The following is a 17344-nucleotide window of genomic DNA, read 5'->3' as shown; positions in this document are numbered from 1 at the left end:
GTTCCCCACTAAGGGGGTCCGGTGTCCCGACAGTGTAGGTAATCACAGCCTTCAGTATAGCGCTTGGGGCGCCGAAGTCCGATTTGTATGAAGATACGCGCATATTATGAAAATTATTCCTATTGTGCGTCCGTTTAGGGCAGGTGTCAAATCCATTAAGGGCAGTTTTAAACCAGAATACAGGTGCCATCCAGTGGACGGCGCGGTAAAGCATTGTCAAACATCTCGGCGGTTCCACTACAAGACACACTTCTTGAAATTAGATCACGCGGACCGGACGAGTAGCGCCAGGGGCAAGGGTCTGCTGATAGGTCTGGGTCTTCCCGGTGACATGGCTCTGACTGTAACCGGTGCTCCCATGCACCGCAACTTGCGGAGTGACTTCTACAGTTCGTGCTGCCCCCGCAACGGTAGTCACGGCGCGAGCTCCGTGAATACCGACAGCTCCCGTGGTCGCCAGCGCCGACAACGCCCTTCCGTTACCCCAGCGAGCGAAGTAGGCGGGGGCGTTATAGACTTCAGCACCCATAATGTGGGTTTCGCCTCTGACCGCATGAAGTACTCCCTCGCCGAGCCCTTCCAGATTGGTAGCACAAGTCACAGGGTGGCCCCTGCAGTGGAGCATGCCCAGCTGGTAGCCCTCGATCTCGGCCGTGTCTGGCGGCGACTGCCAGTCCACCTGAGTGGAGAGCATTGGCACGGCGCCATTCTCTTGCATGTAAGGGAGAAGTTGCTGGTATTGGGTGATGTGACGGTTGAGGTGTTGGAGCATCGAGTTGTACTGTCCGGTGGGCACGCTGACGACCTTGTGCTTGGTGTGCATGTCAACAGCTGCCATCTCAGTCATATCGGTGATCTTGGCGATGTGGATGTCGATGGTTACGGGCTCGGCAACGTACTCCACGACATCCACATCGACGCTCTCATTGGAAAGGGAAACTGTGGGGTTCACCTGCTGGTCCACGACCAAGAACGCGTCCTCATCTACGTAACGAGGCACACTAATCTTCTGCTCAATGACGTAGGGCTTCGGTACCTCCACGATCTCAGGGACTTCGATAACCTTTTCCACGACTTTAGTCTCGATGCGAGGCACCTCCTTCACGACTTCATAGGGGCGCTCGACGATTTCGACCTTGGGCACATGCTTCACGACGTGTTGAACTTGAGGCACCTCCACGATTTTCTGGACATACTCAATCTTGGGCACCTCGACAGTCCGTTCAACGTACTCGATTTCAATCTTGGGCACGCGCTTCTCCACATGGCGTACCTCCTTCCTCGAGATTCGCTCAACCTTTTCCTCTCGGTGACCTGGCACCTGAACTGTCTTCACGTCCATAGGGGGGATCTGTCCCATGGTCTCCTCGTGCACGATGGAGCTTGATACCAGCCGGGTCTCAGTGACCACAGCACCAGCCGGAGCCATCCACTCTCCAATTCGGACCGAGTCGTTGGCAAAGGGGAGGCTCTTCGATCTTGTACCGCAGGTGCCGGTCTTCGTGTGATTGGTGTATGCCCCAGACACAACGTTGACTCGGCTCTGAGACGTACCAGAAAGTGTAGTGGTCACCTGAGCATTGCCGGCGACATAGGCTTCGCCACTGGGATAGCCTGCGGCATAACCAGCTGAATACGTGCTGCCACCGTAAACCCCTGACCGGGCCGCCTGTGCAGAGACACCACGAGAATGTGCCACGCTCCCCAAACGGGGTGTGATCCTGTGATTCTGCGTCTGCGGGACTGAGACTCCAGAGTGGTTAACAGGGGTGACTTGGGAGTACATCTTCCTAGTAAATAGTAATGCTTGTTTTTAGTCAGGCTGACGAGGCTGATACATGCTTTGTGGGGAAATGCTCGCGATTAAAAAAACGATGTTGGTCCCCAAAATCTACGCGATTAAAAAAGACGTTTGGGAATGTCTGACGAGGGTGTGAGGTGTGCATAGAATCCCGTGGAAAACTAAATCATGTGGACGCTGGGATGGAACCTGTGGAAGACATAGAATTCTGTCACAAAAAAAGATGCTTAGGATATTGCGAGTGCGTATGATCACAGTTGTTCACGTTCCACCTACACAGCGTCGGCGTCGGAATTGTCCTTTTTGTCGACTTTGTCCTTCTTGTCTTCCTCTGGCTTGCCCCACTTGTTGAATTCCTGCCAGTACTTCAGCCATTCACGATAGTTGTCCGCCGACAGCGTCATCACGATCTTAGAAACGCGAGTCTGGAGTTTGTGCTCCATTGAATGCACCTCGACGACAACTGGTCGGGCGTACGTGTCCGTCAGACCAGGAAGATGGGCCACACCTCGAAACAGGCTGCCACCCTCCTGCACTTCCTTGGTGGTCACACCCTTCAGACGGGCTACCAGCTGATTGATGCCCAGTTTGAAATTGTCCGGCATGCACCCAGCAAACCAGGAAATGCTCAGATAGTCCTCCTTCTGTCCGGAAAGGCGAAGGTAATCGAGAGGGTCGTCTGTAGGTAAGAAGGTAGTCCACGTCCTAGTGCCCTCTGCGTCCGTCGTCTCGTGAACACAGCCCATCCAAGAGTTGCCCTTGGTTTGACGAGGCAGTCGATCACTGTCAGTGATGGCAATCTTGACCAACCCTAGGAAAGGCTTCTTCACCAACTTTTCGAACTCCTCTAGAGCTTTCGCGGTGCTGTCCGTGTCACCCATTATTAATTGAAGGTATTCTAATGAGCAGTATGTCTGTGCAATATCATGAAGTTCGAATGTCTGCGCAAGAAAAACTAGAATTTGTCGATCTTTCTACAGCAAGGAAGGGATGATGGCGGTGTGTAGCAATTTATGATAATGATACTGCGATTCAGTTGATGCCAGTCAGCACATTGATGCAGTTTCACGGGAAGATCCCTCTTCAGTAGGCCTGTGGTAGTCCGCGAGACGTTGCCGGTTTTCCGCTTTCATATCGGGATTCAGACGAAAATGGATTTGCGCCGCCAGTACCGTGGCCGTCGAGGACGACAGCAGCACTACTACAAAGGTCACTAGTGTCCTCCAGTCATACGCTCCGAAAGGGAGAGCGAACCACTGCATGTCAGAGGTGACTGTAACTCACTGTTAATCCTTGACTAAGCGAACCTGTCATAGAGACGCCACAAATTACGATAGACACCAAGCCGGAGACCGAGCCCACGATGAAGGATGCTGGCGTCGCGAGCGCAGGTGAGAGGCCGAGGAAAATCGGAGGCACCAGCGCTGAGGAAAGAATGTTCGACACCAGAAACAACTCGAGTACTGAGCGACCGGCAGCTGCCAGAGCCACGGCCGGCACGTTGAACAGCACCATCAGCAGCCGTAGCCAATTGAGCGACCAGCCTGCTGAAGAGAACTCTCCCACGAACAGACCCATGATGGCGTTCTGCTGGGTGTCTACAGTGGACATTGAGAGAAGGACGGCGAGAACCAGGGTGGAATAGGCGGCCGCAGGGCCGAGTTGGCCTATGACCATGAAAAACGCTCCAGAAGGGAAAGACTGTGTTCTGAGGCCAGCGGCCACTCACTGTCACCACATCGACAGCGTCGGGGGGCGATCCAGGTTGAAGTGCATCCGCCAACGCCACCACTCCAACGAAGCCAAACAGAATTACTGTGAGAGCCGAGAGCAGGCCCGCTGCACTCAGTCCAATGGCGGCGTCACGGAAACTGCGGGCGCTGACGAACCTTTGCCAGAGGCCTTGATTTAGAAACTCGTTCACAGTAACGGACAAAAGTAAAGTGACTCCACCTGCAACTCCTTTCGCCGAGCTCAATTTTAGAGCAGCGTCGAAGCAGGATTGCTCTACAGGGGCCACTGCAACCATGAAAGCCACCACTGCCCCGACGGTCACTGCGAATACCAACGGAGCCTGAATGTAATCGGTGGCGTAGGATGCGCGGATTCCTCCAAGGAGCGAGTATGCCAGCGTCACCACTGATATCATCAGAGGTGCCGCATACACTGGGTATCCGGGAATGAGAATGCTTAGACAGTCGGAGATCCCTGTCAGTTCTGCGGAGATGAAAATGACGTTGTAGAACACAGTCAGTAGCGCCGTGAACACCTGCGAACTGCGGCCAAATCGGACCAGCACGAAATCCGTCACAGAGAAGCCTCGCGGACCCAGCACCTGGATCACTTTCGGGCCCACGAGGATGAGGGTCCAGGAAGGCAGAGCGTTGCCCAACCCGTAGCCTATGAGTCCCCACATTCCCGCCATCACACCTGTCTCAGGGGTAGCGAAGAGTATCCAGGATCCCAACCCCGAGGCATACAGTGTTAAGGCTAGACGCCAATGTGGCACGGAGTTCCTACAAGCAACCCAGTCCTCGTTGATGTGTCTCACATCCACCCCGTGCTTTCGGTAGTCGCTTTGTGAAAAGCCCCCCATCAATCCCTACCGAAAAACGAGAGAGGCTACTGCCACAAGAGAGACTACCAACGGTACGGCAACGCAGACTGTTTGAAGAAGGGTGTGGTGCCTCACACGTCGCAGCCGTGGTAGAGAACGACATGATTGCTGATTTCGCAGATTTCCTACTCGTCTGTGCGTGGATTACTAACAATCACACTGAGCTCACGTTTTGGGCACTAATATCACCATACAAAAATCGGCCTAAGGCCTGTATGAGACAGCGGACACGATGACTCTGCAACCCACTTCCCTCATAGCAATTTATAATTAGCAAATTCCCCGCTATGACTGATTCCAAGGGAGAGATCGTCGCCTTCCCGAAATTTAAGGAGAGTATTAAGACGGAGATCAACAAGGTGTTGGAGGATGTCGTTGGAACCAGCCAAAAGTACGATGTGGCGATGATTCCGAGCTGGGTCGACATAATCACCAACCGTGAGGTTCGCCGTATTTCCTGACACAGAACTTCTGACTTCATTGCAGAAGATGTCGGATCAGTTCAAGTACATCGTATCAGTGATAATCCTACAACGAAGCAACGCAGGGTTCCATCTGTTCAGTACATGCTTTTGGGACCAGCAGATTGATGGGACCGTCACCGTCAGGTGGGAAAACCGGTGGATGCACTGTGTCGTGTCGGTTTATGGTGTCTCCATCTAGAAACGTACAAACTTGGCGGTTTAATCCCTTGTGTTATAGCTGCGAGAAGCAAATTGTGGCAACATCGTAGATTCGTCTAGACCTCGGCAGTGCGGTGCATTGCAGATTCAACATCCTAGGTTGCGCAAATACGATTGCGAGTTCTTCTGGTAGATCAGAAAGTCCGGACCCTCCTGTGCCTCGTGGCCGAACTTCGCCTCCATGAGACGCTCACGTCTTGGACCACCACACAGAACAGGTTGAAGACTGCTGCCAATCTGAGTGAAATGGTCACTCCCCGCCCACCAGGTCCAAAGACGCCGCTAAGACCGATGTAACGCCATGCACCGCTTTTCCTGCGGCTCGAACGATAAAATGGTTTTCGAGCTTGTCGGCAGGTGCGACGTCTTGACTTCGGCAGCGATACAGCTCAGCCAGCCGGCGACACTGCCGACAGCGGCAGGACCCCCAGGTGTGGCCAGGGTGGCTCTTGTGGGGGATTCGCGTGTAATCTGGAAACTCGTGACGCTGTATATCACCATCTGTCAGCACCCACGGGATATTTGCGCCTCAGTCGGTCTAGGTTGTTGCGGTCCGCGGTGACCCTGGACGAATTGGTGAGCTCTGTGGAACTCTGAGAGCTGTACCGGCTCACGGCATCGAACGGAGGATGGCTGGTCACGTTCACATCGCGTCCGAAATCGTCAGACACGCGCCTGGTTAGGCCAGGTGTCTTGTCCACGTAGGCACGCATCATTTTCCCTTGACGATACGTTGGGCGAGGGCCTTGCACGTTGTCAGACCGAAATATGGGGTTGTGATGACCGTACGGTACCGAGAAGTCGCCCTGCTTCGAAGGGTAAGCGAAGCTCTCAGGTTTGTACGTATGAGGGAGACAACCTGTCGGGCGATGCTTGGCGCACTGACGCGCTTCACTTCGCACGAGCTTGTAAGGAGAGAGTCCGTGAGGTCCATACGTAGTCTGCAGGGCTGAATTCGAAGGTCGAGGCCCCATGCGAGGGCCGTTCATGGCACCGACACCCCACCCAGGAGCTGCGGCCGTAGAGGGAAAGCCTGCTATCGCAGCCGAAGGAGCAAGGGGACTAGCAATGTGCTTGAAAGGGGCTGTTCGGGAGGGCAGCTTGCAGTAGTGGTCCTCCGGCTTCACAGCGACCGCTGCGGGTAACGGGGGAAGCGCTGAGTATGTGCCGGCGATCGCACGGCGAGGGAGAGCGTTGGCAGTGTGCGTTTCGCCGGCGATAGCGACAGGTTTGTTCTCCAGTCGAATAGGAAACGGAGGCAGCGCTGGCTCGACCGAGCGGACCTCTGCAAAAGGCAGAGTGGTTCGTTTCACAGCTAGCGATCGTGGGGTTTGTTGTGGTTTAGAGAAAGCGAAACCTGGCGATGGTGACTGGTCGTAGCTGCGCAATCTATGCCCGAGATTACCTTCTATGCTAGCGGTTTGCAGTCGTCCAGTTGTCGGCGCCGCCGTCTGCAAGACCTCTTCAATAGTACCTACCGTCGAGACCTCACTGGGGTTGGACGCAACCGTCCTGAAGGGCAGCGGCATATTACTACGTTTTTGTACTGTTTGACGCAGATTGAATCGCACGCGGCGCAAAAGGAAAAAGCGATGGGTTTGTGTTCAGTAAATGTTAAGTCCCACGAAGGAGGCTGGTGTCCCGATACAGCACTTGATCGCGTTGAATACTACCTGTCTGACCGCCCGGCCGAATACCGTGGCTTGTGGCTTCTCGCTCTGTGTTACCATTGCCATGATGGCCTTCGAATCATCACTGCTGGAGAACGGACCATTGGCCTCCCATCTGTTCCACAGCCTCCTTACGCCCACGGGCCCGAATCGACGGTACCTCACAGTCCACTCCAGTGCCGGATTTTCAAATGGCAATGCAGTCCTCCCCAACCCCGCATCGTAGTCGAACATCGCTGCTAGCTCTCCTGCCATCGAAATGTACTTGATGTAGTATTTGGCGTGCTTGAGTAAAGCGAAATCTAGAGGCGAGAGCGCCTCCACGCGCGAGCCGTAGAGCCCGCCGCCTCCAGACATTCGGCGAGCCTCCGTCTCAAGGTCCCCGAACATTTTGTGCAGGTCATACAAGAGAGCGGCGAAAAGTGTCCGGTCGTTCCTAATGCCGAGTTCGGTAACCCGAGAGATGCCTTTGGCGTACTCGTTGTAGAAGTACCGTACAGTTTCTTTTGAGAAGATAGCCACGTCAGAGCCTTTAGGGAAGTGACTCAAACTATTCCATTCTTGTACTAATTTTAATTGTCGGTCTTGTTCTTTCCGATTGGCTTCTTCTGGGTTTGCAGAGGTGCCTTCGTTGGGGCTACGGCCTGGTGGTGTCCCTCTGTTGGGAGATCCGAAGGGCGGTGAGGCTCTGCCCGGGTCTCGGAGCGGAGACCCTCTGTCAGGCGAACCCAACAGGGGTAAACCCAACAGAAGCACTACGGATCGCATGTGCACGCTAACGAGTGCACACTGGTAGAACACCCCGTTAAACTTGATGACGACACGTCGCCGTAATGTACAAGGCAATGCCATTAATTATTGTTGGCATGTATGACAACTACATTAATTTAGGCTTCGTCGCACCGACCAGGCTGACTAAGATGGCCATCCCTGACGCAAGGTCAGTTCATCAGAACAATATCTTGCCAAGGAAGGCTCCCCACTGACTTGCGGATTGCACGCCCTGTGCTACCGTTGCGAATCGCGAGTCGGACTGCGTCTCAGTCTCTTGGCCCTGTATAATAGCCTTGACGTCGACCTCCCATGTCGCGAAGGGCTTCGGAGCTGTGCCAGGCTGACTCAGGTCAAAGGAGCATTCACACCGCGCGTCGTTCTGACTATCTCGGGGCATGTTCAACACTGTCTGGTAAATCATTAAACCCTCGGTTTCAACCGTAAGAATACCGCAGGATCCGTTACCATCGTATGCCGCTGTGCCACACAACTCATTCGAACTGGCTCGGTAGTGCACCTTGCATGAGGAGTCGTCTGATTCATTCAGCAGTGGTGCAGCGTCACGCTTTCGGACATATTCCGAGTTAGGGATGCAACATGTCATTCCTTGAGTCTGACACGTGACCCTTGGTATGCCCATGCCAGGTTCAGGCAGTCGGCCGTTTTTGCCGTTCACCGCCCTGTCGAAGACGCCAGCCTGTGACAGGTAGGTTGCGGCTGCAGCCATTTCCTCCAACGGAAGCGCAGCGATGTGTGACCCGGATTCTCGACAGCTCGGATCCCACGGCAGACACGGTCGCGAGGTCGTCTGAGAGAAGGCGCCCGCCGCTTCGGCAGCCATCTGGGCAAGCTTACCCAATCCGCCACGCTCCCTTAAAAATCTCAACTCCGTGCTCATGGCAGGACACAACAACAAAAAGCTCAGCATTTGAGTTTGAAACGTCAGATGTTTGCAGTCCAATCATGATTTTGTCGTCTCATGGCCCGCTTTTTTTCTATCACAGCAGCTTCCGCTTCGGTAGGGTGCTGGTAGGCGTCGAGCTTGGGGCGCGGCTCCGCAACAACGTACTTTTCTCCCTCTCGGGCTGTCTCTGCGAAACCTGCCCAAAGGCCAAAATGATGAAGGCAGATGCTGCCTGCGACTGCGACGTTGAGGGAGGCTGTCCCTCGCCCGTACTGAGGAATGAACACGAACTCATCGCACACGCTCTTCTGCCTCTCAGTCATTCCGGTGCCCTCGTTGCCGAGCATGAACGCCGTGGAACCACAGAACGCCTGGGACTGGATAGGCTTTGCCTCTGGCAGGATTTCCACTCCAACAAGAGATATTGAACGGGCTGCCAACCACTCTTTCGCCTCCAAAAGACTTGGGAAGTGCAAGAGGGTCATATGACTGAGAGTACCCTGATTCCCAAAGGTCTTCATTTTTGCTTCGCCGACAACCAACACCGTTGTAACTCCGAAGGCACACGCGTTCCGGAGCAGCGTTCCGAAGTTGCCCCGCCCTTGAATGTTGTGCAGCACCAGGTATGCTTCAGGAGTCATGCGCCAAAAACAGAGATTCTTCCTGAGGACCAGAATGACAACGACGACGTGGACCTGCACAGGCGATCCGAGTTCTTGGCGCCGCGTCAAGAGGAGTCACCGTATGCAGAGTTGTTTTTACACGAATACATCATTTCCAGTGGAATGGAGTCCTCGGAGCACTTCGCCTGGCCGAAACGAGCAGCTCTCGGCATGAGGAAAGCCTGCATCGTGGGTGGCATTGTCTGTCTGGGTATCGGTCGTTTTGCTATCGGACCGACAACCTTGAGGCGACTCGTGGCGAGTGCCGAGCCGGACAACATTAGTCTGTGGATCTTGGGGCTCCTGTCTGGATTAATGATGGGAACGTTTCTGTTGTTGTCATCCGTACGAATTCTTCGTTCGACTCCCATAAATCTACCTTACTCTGTTCTCTGGTTCATCCTCGGTTTCGTTCTGGGTGCAATCGGAGGACAAGACTCAGGAGACTTTGGTCATGCGAACTACCTTGTCTCGCGAACGAGCTCAGAGATTATCTACTTTGTACTGCTGCCTAGTGAGAGTGGGGGTGGCACTTGACCCAGTCTTGCTATATGAATCCTCTGCTGGCTGTCACTGGCATGAGTTTCGCCACATCCTTGGCAGCCATTTGTACCTTGCAGGTGTGGGGATACTGTTCACCACGTTCGTCTTGGCAGCTGCGGTCAAGGAGATGCTTCCGAGTGTCATCGGTTTGCATTTCACGTGGCCCGAGGCTTTTCTACTGGGGTCAACACTAGCATCGACAGACCCTGTGGCCGTGGTGTCTGTTCTGAAGAGCCTTGGCTGCCCTGCGAAACTGCTGATCATCTTTGAGGGTGAATCGCTGCTCAACGACGGGACATCCGTTGTTCTGTTTTCTGTAGGGGCCACAGCAAACCTTCCATGCAGATCTTTCTGGAACTTGCTAGAGGACACCAATTGACGGCGGCGCAACTATCGTGGGAGATTTTCCGGCTTGCCGTCTTGTCTCCGGTCTTCGGCTGGTGCCTGGCAATAGCCTTCCGATCTGTTGTCTTCATTTTCTCAGGCCCTCCTAAATTTCAAGCAATCTGGTTGTGCATAGGCTCCTACGCGGCATTCTTCTTTGGGGAACACTATCTGAAACTATCGGGCCCTCTCGCAGTAGTTCTATACGGGTTAAATATCGCGCATAGAGGTTACAGATCCATGGTTCGAGACGGACAAAAGTTCCACCACAACTTCCTGGAATCGTGCACTCCAGTGGCGGAGTCCTTGATTTTCATTATCGGTGGGGCAATTTCCTATCGCCTCGTCGTGCTGGCACTGGAAGAACATGCCCTAAGATACATCCTTTCAGGAGTACTGATATACTTGCTCCTTTTCATCATCCGCGCTATAATGCTCTTCGCTTCGTTTCCGCTGTTGGACGTCCTCGTCGACGGCTTGTCACGGCCAGAGCTCCTCATCCTTACGCTCGGCGGCTTAAGGGGGCCAATTGTGATATCTCTGGCCGTGCGAATTGACGACGATTCCGGGTTGAGCCAAAATTTCCGAGAGGGTGCAGTGTTCCTCACCATCTCATCCGTGCTGCTGATTCTGCTAGTGAACGGCGTGTCTTTCGAGGTCGTCTACAACTGGCTCAACCCTTACCCCCCCACAGCATTCAAGTGCATCTTCTTCGAGACCTTAATGGAAATGGTTGAATCTCGCTTCGCCCACACCCTCTTTGGAGGGGGGCAGGTTGGGGATCAGCAAGCAAGCTTTCGACTGGAAAACCTGTCAACACTTCGGCTCTCCGTCTTCTCTGCACAACCAGATTTCAACCGGATGGCTACGCCATTGGAGCATCACTGGGTCTTTCAACAGTACTTTCAATTCTACGGTCATTCCGAGTTGCCCCTGCTAATTTCGAATGCAGCGTTTAGTCTGGTGCCTTCCTTCAAGGGGATCGTTCTGGACAAGTATGGCGAGGCCGTCGTGGAGCTTCCCGAAATCCGAGACGTCATGGCGAGTTTCCTAGCGTCAGTGAGGAACTTTGGGCTGGACTCCATTGATGACGAGGAACGCCAACGACGCACCTCGACTGGACATGGTCGTCTCTACAGCATCGGAACCATGGACTCTGGTGACGACTCCGCCAACCGCGGCACTAGGATTATTCACAGCCTGCCGTCCACCTGGAACCGCGGCCGCCATGCTCGAATGTTCGACGCCCACGCGTGCCAGTCCATCTCACCGCACGAGGTCCTGAGCACGTGTGTCTCCCGGACAGGGGAACGCGACGCAGTTGACATCGTCAGGCTGAACAAGGAGAGAAAGCTCGAAATACTGCTTCTCACGTTCAGCATCATCCGACGAAGCTACCAGAAAGCGTACCACAGCCACTTTCTTGATAATTACTCCCAAGACATCCTGCTAAAGAGTCTGGCACTCGCTGAAGAGTACATCACGGTGCAATCAATCCACCACCGAGAGGAGCTGAAGCTGTCGTTGCACGGAAAACGTATCTACCCTGAGTCAGCTCGAGTCCGTCGTATGAAAGAGAAGGCTGGCGTGACTGAGGACGCGCTGTACCCATTTCAGGTGGAGCTGGACTCCCTCAGAACGCGTCTGCATTGCGTCAAACTGCAACAGAGTAAACTGCGCATGCAGGCCTGTATGAACCGACTACCGGGTGACTTGGCCAAAGACGACGTGTCTCGCCAGTGCTTCGAAGACGTGATGCTCATCTCAGGTTTCGTTGCTGCACATGTCCACGTTCTCGAGACCGGAGGGCATGAGATGGAGCTCCTGATGCAAGGCGGCCTGTTAATGTCCTACGTGGCAGCCATCGATGACGCAAGGGACTTGTTAGAGCTCGCGATCACTGTCTTTGGCGATTCCTTCCATGTAGTTATGGTTTTGAATGCCGCTCTGCTCTTTGTGGAGGAGAAGATGCTTGCAATTTCGCGCTGCTCGCGACATGGGCTGATCTCCCCGAGTCAGGAGCACTCACTTATGCAGAAATTGAAGACCATGAAGTCACGACTACTTAAGTACGACGGATCTCTGTACAGATTTCTGAAGTTGATCAATGAAGACTCTTAGAAAATGGCTAGAAAAGTTTCAACTTCGCTCTTACTCCAAATATCTACGCACCTTCATTCCAAAATATGGAGGTCTGGATCAACAGCAGCCTTTGTGGTCCTTCGCTTCCTTGACTTCATCCTTCGCTTTGCCAACAACGAACTTGTTGAGTACCTTGAACTTGCAAAGCAACAAGATCGACAAGGAAGCAGCTGCGGATACAATCGCAGTGAAATCTAAGAAGAGCTCCAGTACCCCAGCAGGAACGGATCCGTAGAAAGCGGCACCTTCCTTGTCAAGTACTCGCTTGGCGTCGAGCACCAGGTAGCATGACAGGCCCAAAGAGACAAGACCGCCTACCAACACGGTGTACAGAGGCAGTGGTCCCACAAAGGAAAATACCAAGACGAAAAGTAGGTTGAAGCACACGGGAAGGACCATGTTCAGAGGGTCGGTCGCTCTAACCTTATGTTGGAAGGTCTGGAGACAGAGAATCAGGGCTGAAAGACTGGTCAAAGTGTGGGTGAGGATAACCGCTCTCGGAGCCCACAGGTGAGTCGGCACCTCTTCGTTGCTCAGCTCGCACACGAGCCCGCCCGTGATGACGATCTCGAAGGCGAACATAAAGCACAGGCAGACGAGATATAACCGACTCCGCTTCTTGCCCAGGCATTTCAGTACCGATGTTCCGAGCTTGATGGTCAGGTGCAGAAGGATGGCCAAGACTGCACAGGTGACTTCGATACACTCGCCAATGTAGGAGTCGAAAAACTCACACGCTGCTGGCGACCATTTAAAACAGTAGGAGGTGCAGCCAGCGAACATCAACATCCCTGCCAAAATGCCGTACACCTTCCCAAGGTAGACGTTCTGCTCGTCGAGAGACAGCCGATCAGACGCGTCGGTCATGCGCTTGGCCTTCTTAGTCTTCTTCTTGCTCTTCAAGAGCGGCTTGCGTTCGTCGTGGTGGTCGTGGTGCTGTTTCTTATGGACCTTAGCCGGTGGAACCACGACAGTGTGATGAGGCGCATAGGGCTGGTAACTTTGTTGCAGGCCATAGCTCGTGTAGGCTTGGCTCTTAACGACGTTAACAGGTTGTGTATGGAACAGTGGTGAGGGCTGCATCAAGTCAGATATGGTCATTTTCGTTGTTCTGTGGGGGCACCGCAATAAGTATTTGACGACAAGGTGCAGAATCATCCTGACTGCAGTGTTTAGCAACGGAAACAGGCCTGACCCACGTTCGCGCGTAAAGGCACGATTTCCTGTCATCAGGTCGATTCACATTGGCGAGTCACCAGACATGTACTCAGAGAAGGAGGCTACCTGGGAAGGATCAATCGAATTAGAGTAATTTCGCTGTATGTCCGAGCTCTTCCGCGACGAATTCAAGGAGGAGGATGACGACGACGAGGAGGACTATAGTCCGCGTAAGAAGCGTCGACGCGGTGAAGGGGAACGTGAGCGTAAGCGGTTGAAGATGCCATCATTTCTGGACACTGAGGCCCAAGAGGACGACGACGAGGACGACGATGATGAAGAGGAATACGGCGACTACGACGACTTCGCCGACGAAGCGGACGCCGCGGAGGACGCGGAGCGGGAACTGTCACTCGGGGACCGACGCGCGCTGCTTCAGCAAGACCGGCGACCGGCAAGATCAGGCGGCACGGCGCATCTCCAGTCGGCCATTGGCAAGATTGAGCAGCGGTACCAGAACTTGGACCCGGGAGATGAGGAGGGGCCTGAGGAGGACGAACTGCAATACGAGAGCTACCCAGCGGAAGCTTCGTTCGACCCGGCCAGACTGTTGCCAGACGCGTCCGACCCCAAGCTTTGGATTGTGAAGGTTTACCGCCAGAAGGCGGCTAGAGACCTCTGCATCTCCATTTGCAACAAATTCGCGGAGTACGTTCGTCTGCGGAAGCCGTTTCCTATATATTCTGCTTACGCAGCGGATAACGCGAGAAACATTCTCTATGTGGAGGCAGAGTATGCCGCTGACATCCGCTCCGTGCTCTCTGGGTTCCGAGAGGTCAACCTCCGAGACATAGCCATGGTGCCCATCGCAGAGAGGCCACAGGTGTTCACTATGGGAAAGAAGAAGCCGAAGATGCCCGACGTGGGCACCTGGGTGCGAATTCTCCGTGGGGTCTACTCCAACGACCTCGGCCAGGTGTGGGACGTCGACGAGTATTCGCAGCAGGTTACTGTCAAGCTACTGCCCCGGGTTCACCTCGAGAGTGCGATTGAGAAGGACATCGGTCATGGGCCTGGAAAGAAGTTCCTTCCGTCGGCGGGCCGGAAACGTCCGCCTGCGAAAACGCTGGATCGCGATGAGGTCATGGGTCTCGGCGGGACGGTGGATGCTGGACGCACTCATGGGACTTGGACGTTTGCCAAGATGCTCTTCACTGAAGACGGGTACCAACTCAAAAAGTGCGGCCTCTCTCTGCTGTTGACCGAAGCGTCCCAAGTCGCGGTGACCTTGTCCGAGATAAAGACATTCAACCAGGGTAACGTCGAGATCGGGGAGAAGGATCTTCGTACTCTCAATGCGTCTCGAACTGCTGTATTTCACGCTGGGGAGAAGGTCAACGTAACCCGAGGAGATCTTCGAGGGACCGTTGGGACAGTTCTCTCAGTTGCTGGAGACATTGTAACCGTGAAGCCCAAGAAGAATCACGCTTCTTCCATGGAGCTGCCAACTCTGGAACTGCCGGTAGCCACTCTGCAAAAAGTATTTGAGCCCGGCGACAGCGTGAAGGTTTTCCGAGGCACTTATGCCGGTGAGACGGGCCTTGTGGCAGCCTTTGAGCCGACGGCAGGGACCATGGGTGTGTTCTCGCCCTCCACCAAAGAGGTGATGACGTGCGCCATTGATGACGTTACCGTAACGGGGTCCATGAGCAGCGGTCTCTCCTCTGGCATCACCACCACAGGCGGATTCTCGGTCGGCGACATGGTCCAACTGTCTGACAAGACCGTCGGAGTTATCATTCGAATAGAAACAGCCACAAGTGCTCGATTACTTTTGGAAGATGGAGCCATCGAGACGGTACATTTGACCAAAATCGTATCGAAAAAGAGTTCTGCTGCGTCATTCAGCACGGACTCATCAGGGCACCAATTCGGCATCAAGTCGTCGGTGATCTTCATCGACGGACCTCATAGGGGCAAATCGGGCCGGGTCGTCCACTTGTGGAAGAACATGGCCTTTGTTCGTGTACAGGCGAAGTCCGACGAGGACGGACTGCTCGTGGGACCATCGAAGTTCATACAGCTGCAGGCCGCCAGTTTCAGTACGGGAGGTCCCGCCTCTACCCGTGGAGGCGGAGGCGGTGGCGGTCGAGGTGGACGTGGCGGATTCGGTGGCCGAGCTCGCAGGGGGGCCTTATACGGCAAAACTGTGACGGTGACGAACCGTAAGCACAAGGGGCTGTTGGGAGTAGTGCAGTCCGTGGATGGTGATAGTCTGAGGTGGGTTCCTTTATTTTTGAAGACGCAGAATTTGCCTCCAAATCAACGGAGAGGTCATAAGCGTGCGGAAACATGAAGTGTCTGTGATCTGATGTGTGTTCTCGTGTCATACACGTATGATATTCGGCAAATCATTATGGTTACGATTGGAATCAACGGCTTCGGGCGTATTGGCCGTCTTGTGCTTCGCGCAGCCACCAATAGAAACGTGCAAGTGGCGGCAATTAACGACCCCTTCATGGACATCACGTACTGCGCCTACCTCCTGCAGCACGACTCTGTTCACGGAAAATTTGCCTTCGATGTCAAAGTGGACGGCAACACCTTGGTCGTCAACGGCAAAACCATCAAGTTCTTTCAGGAGCGAGACCCAGCGGCCATCCCCTGGGGAAATGCCGGAGTCGACGTAGTCTGCGAGTCCACAGGCGCCTTCACCATAAAGGAGAAGGCCGAGGCTCACCTCAAGGGCGGCGCCAAGAAGGTCGTCATCTCGGCCCCTTCTGCCGATGCTCCAATGTTCGTCATGGGCGTAAACAACACGGAATATCAAGGTCAAACTGTCGTGTCGAATGCTTCGTGCACTACAAATTGCCTGGCCCCGCTAACCAAGATCCTCAATGACAACTTCGGTATCGTAGAAGGACTGATGACGACAGTGCACTCCATGACTGCTAACCAGCTCACAGTCGACGGCCCTTCCAAGGGAGGGAAGGACTGGAGGGCTGGCCGTTGCGCCTCCTCCAACATTATTCCGGCCTCCACTGGCGCGGCGAAGGCCGTAGGCAAGGTCATCCCCGCTGTGGACGGGAAGCTGACTGGGATGGCTTTCCGGGTGCCAACTGCGGACGTCTCAGTTGTAGACCTCACCGTGAAGCTAGGTAAGGCCACAACGTACGACAACATTGTAAAAGCCGTAGAGACCGCCGCAAACGGGCCGATGAAGGGCATTATGAATGTCACCCACGAAGCGGTAGTCTCCCAAGACTTCGTGACCGACGCGGCCTCGTCGACTCTGGACGCCAAGGCCGGCATCATGCTCAACGACACCTTTGTGAAGCTTGTAAGCTGGTACGACAACGAATGGGGCTACAGTAACCGTGTTGTCGAACTGATTGAGTTCATCTCGAAGTGAGTTCAAGCACGAACATGCGGCCATTATTCAAAATATTGCGACACGAATTAGTTCGAAGCGACAATCATGACCGCTCCGCTGCTTGAGGAGGCCCTCCTCACCACCACTGGCTTGATGATCTGCTTATCATCAGAAGACGAGGAGCTGGACCTCCCAATCACCGCGACGGTTGAAACCACAGTTGGTACAGCAGTCACCTCCTTAGCGCTCGTCGACACCTTCGCAGCCGAGACCTTCTCGGCCCTGGGAGAGTTAGCCTTCTTGGCCTCGTCGGACTTCGCAGTGGTCTTCTTGGCCTTCTTGGCGTCAGTAGACTTAGCAGTGGCCTTCTTAGCCTTCTTGCCGTCAGTAGACTTAGCAGTGGTCTTCTTAGCCTTCTTGGCGTCAGTAGACTTAGCAGTGGTCTTCTTAGCCTTCTTGGCGTCAGCAGACTTAGCAGCAGTCATCTTAGCCTTCTTGGCGTCAGTGGATTGAGCAGTGGTCTTCTTAGCCTTCTTGCCAGTCTTCGGCGACTTGACCTTCTTCACCTTAGCATCAGCAGACTTAGCAGTGGTCTTCTTAGCCTTCTTGGCGTCAGTAGACTTAGCAGTGGTC

General features: G+C 54.2%; 13 protein-coding genes across 20 annotated transcripts; 4 read left to right on the top strand and 9 right to left on the bottom strand.

The window, feature by feature from the left end:
* Nucleotides 1–259: 259 nt before the first annotated feature.
* KVP17_001365 (uncharacterized protein) lies at nucleotides 260–1786 on the bottom strand (the record flags this gene model as incomplete). Its single annotated transcript, XM_068516710.1, has 1 exon — nucleotides 260–1786. One exon carries the CDS (start codon nucleotides 1784–1786, stop codon nucleotides 260–262), a length of 1527 nt encoding a protein of 508 aa, XP_068373955.1.
* Nucleotides 1787–2073: 287 nt separating this feature from the next.
* On the bottom strand, nucleotides 2074–2682 carry KVP17_001363 (uncharacterized protein; the record flags this gene model as incomplete). The annotated part of the gene is made up of 1 exon (XM_068516707.1): nucleotides 2074–2682. The coding sequence occupies one exon, from the start codon at nucleotides 2680–2682 to the stop codon at nucleotides 2074–2076; it is 609 nt and encodes a 202-aa protein (XP_068373952.1).
* A 165-nt stretch (nucleotides 2683–2847) lies between these two features.
* KVP17_001369 (uncharacterized protein) lies at nucleotides 2848–4610 on the bottom strand (the record flags this gene model as incomplete). Of its 2 annotated transcripts, XM_068516716.1 has the most annotated exons (5): nucleotides 2848–3057; nucleotides 3086–3502; nucleotides 3531–4377; nucleotides 4408–4551; nucleotides 4588–4610. In XM_068516716.1, the coding sequence occupies 5 exons, from the start codon at nucleotides 4608–4610 to the stop codon at nucleotides 2848–2850; spliced, it is 1641 nt and encodes a 546-aa protein (XP_068373961.1). The 2 variants fall into 2 exon arrangements, with proteins under 2 accessions (XP_068373961.1, XP_068373960.1); XM_068516715.1 differs by lacking the exons at nucleotides 2848–3057; nucleotides 4408–4551; nucleotides 4588–4610 and having other exon boundaries at nucleotides 3065–3502; nucleotides 3531–4397.
* A 95-nt stretch (nucleotides 4611–4705) lies between these two features.
* Nucleotides 4706–5081, top strand: KVP17_005211 (uncharacterized protein; the record flags this gene model as incomplete). The annotated part of the gene is made up of 2 exons (XM_068515017.1): nucleotides 4706–4856; nucleotides 4885–5081. 2 exons carry the CDS (start codon nucleotides 4706–4708, stop codon nucleotides 5079–5081), a joined length of 348 nt encoding a protein of 115 aa, XP_068373964.1.
* Nucleotides 5082–5188: 107 nt separating this feature from the next.
* KVP17_001361 (uncharacterized protein) lies at nucleotides 5189–6630 on the bottom strand (the record flags this gene model as incomplete). Of its 2 annotated transcripts, XM_068516705.1 has the most annotated exons (4): nucleotides 5189–5338; nucleotides 5367–5588; nucleotides 5617–6552; nucleotides 6580–6630. In XM_068516705.1, the coding sequence occupies 4 exons, from the start codon at nucleotides 6628–6630 to the stop codon at nucleotides 5189–5191; spliced, it is 1359 nt and encodes a 452-aa protein (XP_068373950.1). The 2 variants fall into 2 exon arrangements, with proteins under 2 accessions (XP_068373950.1, XP_068373949.1); XM_068516704.1 differs by lacking the exons at nucleotides 5189–5338; nucleotides 5367–5588 and having other exon boundaries at nucleotides 5596–6630.
* Nucleotides 6631–6705: 75 nt separating this feature from the next.
* KVP17_001366 (uncharacterized protein) lies at nucleotides 6706–7623 on the bottom strand (the record flags this gene model as incomplete). The annotated part of the gene is made up of 1 exon (XM_068516711.1): nucleotides 6706–7623. The coding sequence occupies one exon, from the start codon at nucleotides 7621–7623 to the stop codon at nucleotides 6706–6708; it is 918 nt and encodes a 305-aa protein (XP_068373956.1).
* A 97-nt stretch (nucleotides 7624–7720) lies between these two features.
* KVP17_001368 (uncharacterized protein) lies at nucleotides 7721–8473 on the bottom strand (the record flags this gene model as incomplete). Its single annotated transcript, XM_068516714.1, has 1 exon — nucleotides 7721–8473. One exon carries the CDS (start codon nucleotides 8471–8473, stop codon nucleotides 7721–7723), a length of 753 nt encoding a protein of 250 aa, XP_068373959.1.
* Nucleotides 8474–8487: 14 nt separating this feature from the next.
* KVP17_001362 (uncharacterized protein) lies at nucleotides 8488–9090 on the bottom strand (the record flags this gene model as incomplete). Its single annotated transcript, XM_068516706.1, has 1 exon — nucleotides 8488–9090. The coding sequence occupies one exon, from the start codon at nucleotides 9088–9090 to the stop codon at nucleotides 8488–8490; it is 603 nt and encodes a 200-aa protein (XP_068373951.1).
* KVP17_001364 (uncharacterized protein) lies at nucleotides 8935–12159 on the top strand (the record flags this gene model as incomplete). Of its 2 annotated transcripts, XM_068516708.1 has the most annotated exons (3): nucleotides 8935–9625; nucleotides 9654–9970; nucleotides 10000–12159. In XM_068516708.1, 3 exons carry the CDS (start codon nucleotides 8935–8937, stop codon nucleotides 12157–12159), a joined length of 3168 nt encoding a protein of 1055 aa, XP_068373953.1. The 2 variants fall into 2 exon arrangements, with proteins under 2 accessions (XP_068373953.1, XP_068373954.1); XM_068516709.1 differs by lacking the exons at nucleotides 8935–9625; nucleotides 9654–9970 and having other exon boundaries at nucleotides 9994–12159.
* Nucleotides 12160–12237: 78 nt separating this feature from the next.
* Nucleotides 12238–13281, bottom strand: KVP17_001359 (uncharacterized protein; the record flags this gene model as incomplete). 2 transcript variants are annotated; one of them, XM_068516700.1, is made up of 1 exon in its annotated part: nucleotides 12238–13281. In XM_068516700.1, one exon carries the CDS (start codon nucleotides 13279–13281, stop codon nucleotides 12238–12240), a length of 1044 nt encoding a protein of 347 aa, XP_068373945.1. The 2 variants fall into 2 exon arrangements, with proteins under 2 accessions (XP_068373945.1, XP_068373946.1); XM_068516701.1 differs by having other exon boundaries at nucleotides 12238–13263.
* A 220-nt stretch (nucleotides 13282–13501) lies between these two features.
* KVP17_001360 (uncharacterized protein) lies at nucleotides 13502–15710 on the top strand (the record flags this gene model as incomplete). Of its 2 annotated transcripts, XM_068516703.1 has the most annotated exons (2): nucleotides 13502–15618; nucleotides 15647–15710. In XM_068516703.1, 2 exons carry the CDS (start codon nucleotides 13502–13504, stop codon nucleotides 15708–15710), a joined length of 2181 nt encoding a protein of 726 aa, XP_068373948.1. The 2 variants fall into 2 exon arrangements, with proteins under 2 accessions (XP_068373948.1, XP_068373947.1); XM_068516702.1 differs by having other exon boundaries at nucleotides 13502–15694.
* KVP17_001370 (uncharacterized protein) lies at nucleotides 15710–16750 on the top strand (the record flags this gene model as incomplete). 2 transcript variants are annotated; one of them, XM_068516717.1, is made up of 1 exon in its annotated part: nucleotides 15710–16750. In XM_068516717.1, one exon carries the CDS (start codon nucleotides 15710–15712, stop codon nucleotides 16748–16750), a length of 1041 nt encoding a protein of 346 aa, XP_068373962.1. The 2 variants fall into 2 exon arrangements, with proteins under 2 accessions (XP_068373962.1, XP_068373963.1); XM_068516718.1 differs by having other exon boundaries at nucleotides 15755–16750.
* A 47-nt stretch (nucleotides 16751–16797) lies between these two features.
* Nucleotides 16798–17344, bottom strand: KVP17_001367 (uncharacterized protein; the record flags this gene model as incomplete). 2 transcript variants are annotated; one of them, XM_068516713.1, is made up of 1 exon in its annotated part: nucleotides 16798–17344. In XM_068516713.1, a coding segment is annotated over one exon (547 nt), but the record flags the coding sequence as incomplete, so codon positions are not given. The 2 variants fall into 2 exon arrangements, with proteins under 2 accessions (XP_068373958.1, XP_068373957.1); XM_068516712.1 differs by having other exon boundaries at nucleotides 16798–17313.

Source organism: the organism of the source record quoted next, assembly GCF_019968985.1.
Source record: "MAG: Porospora cf. gigantea B chromosome Unknown PgB_NODE_464_length_17344_cov_114.995, whole genome shotgun sequence".
In the NCBI taxonomy this organism is placed as follows: Eukaryota; Apicomplexa; class Conoidasida; order Eugregarinorida; family Porosporidae; genus Porospora; species Porospora cf. gigantea B.
Note: the sequence above shows the minus strand (reverse complement) of the source record. Positions and strands in the feature narration are given on the sequence as shown.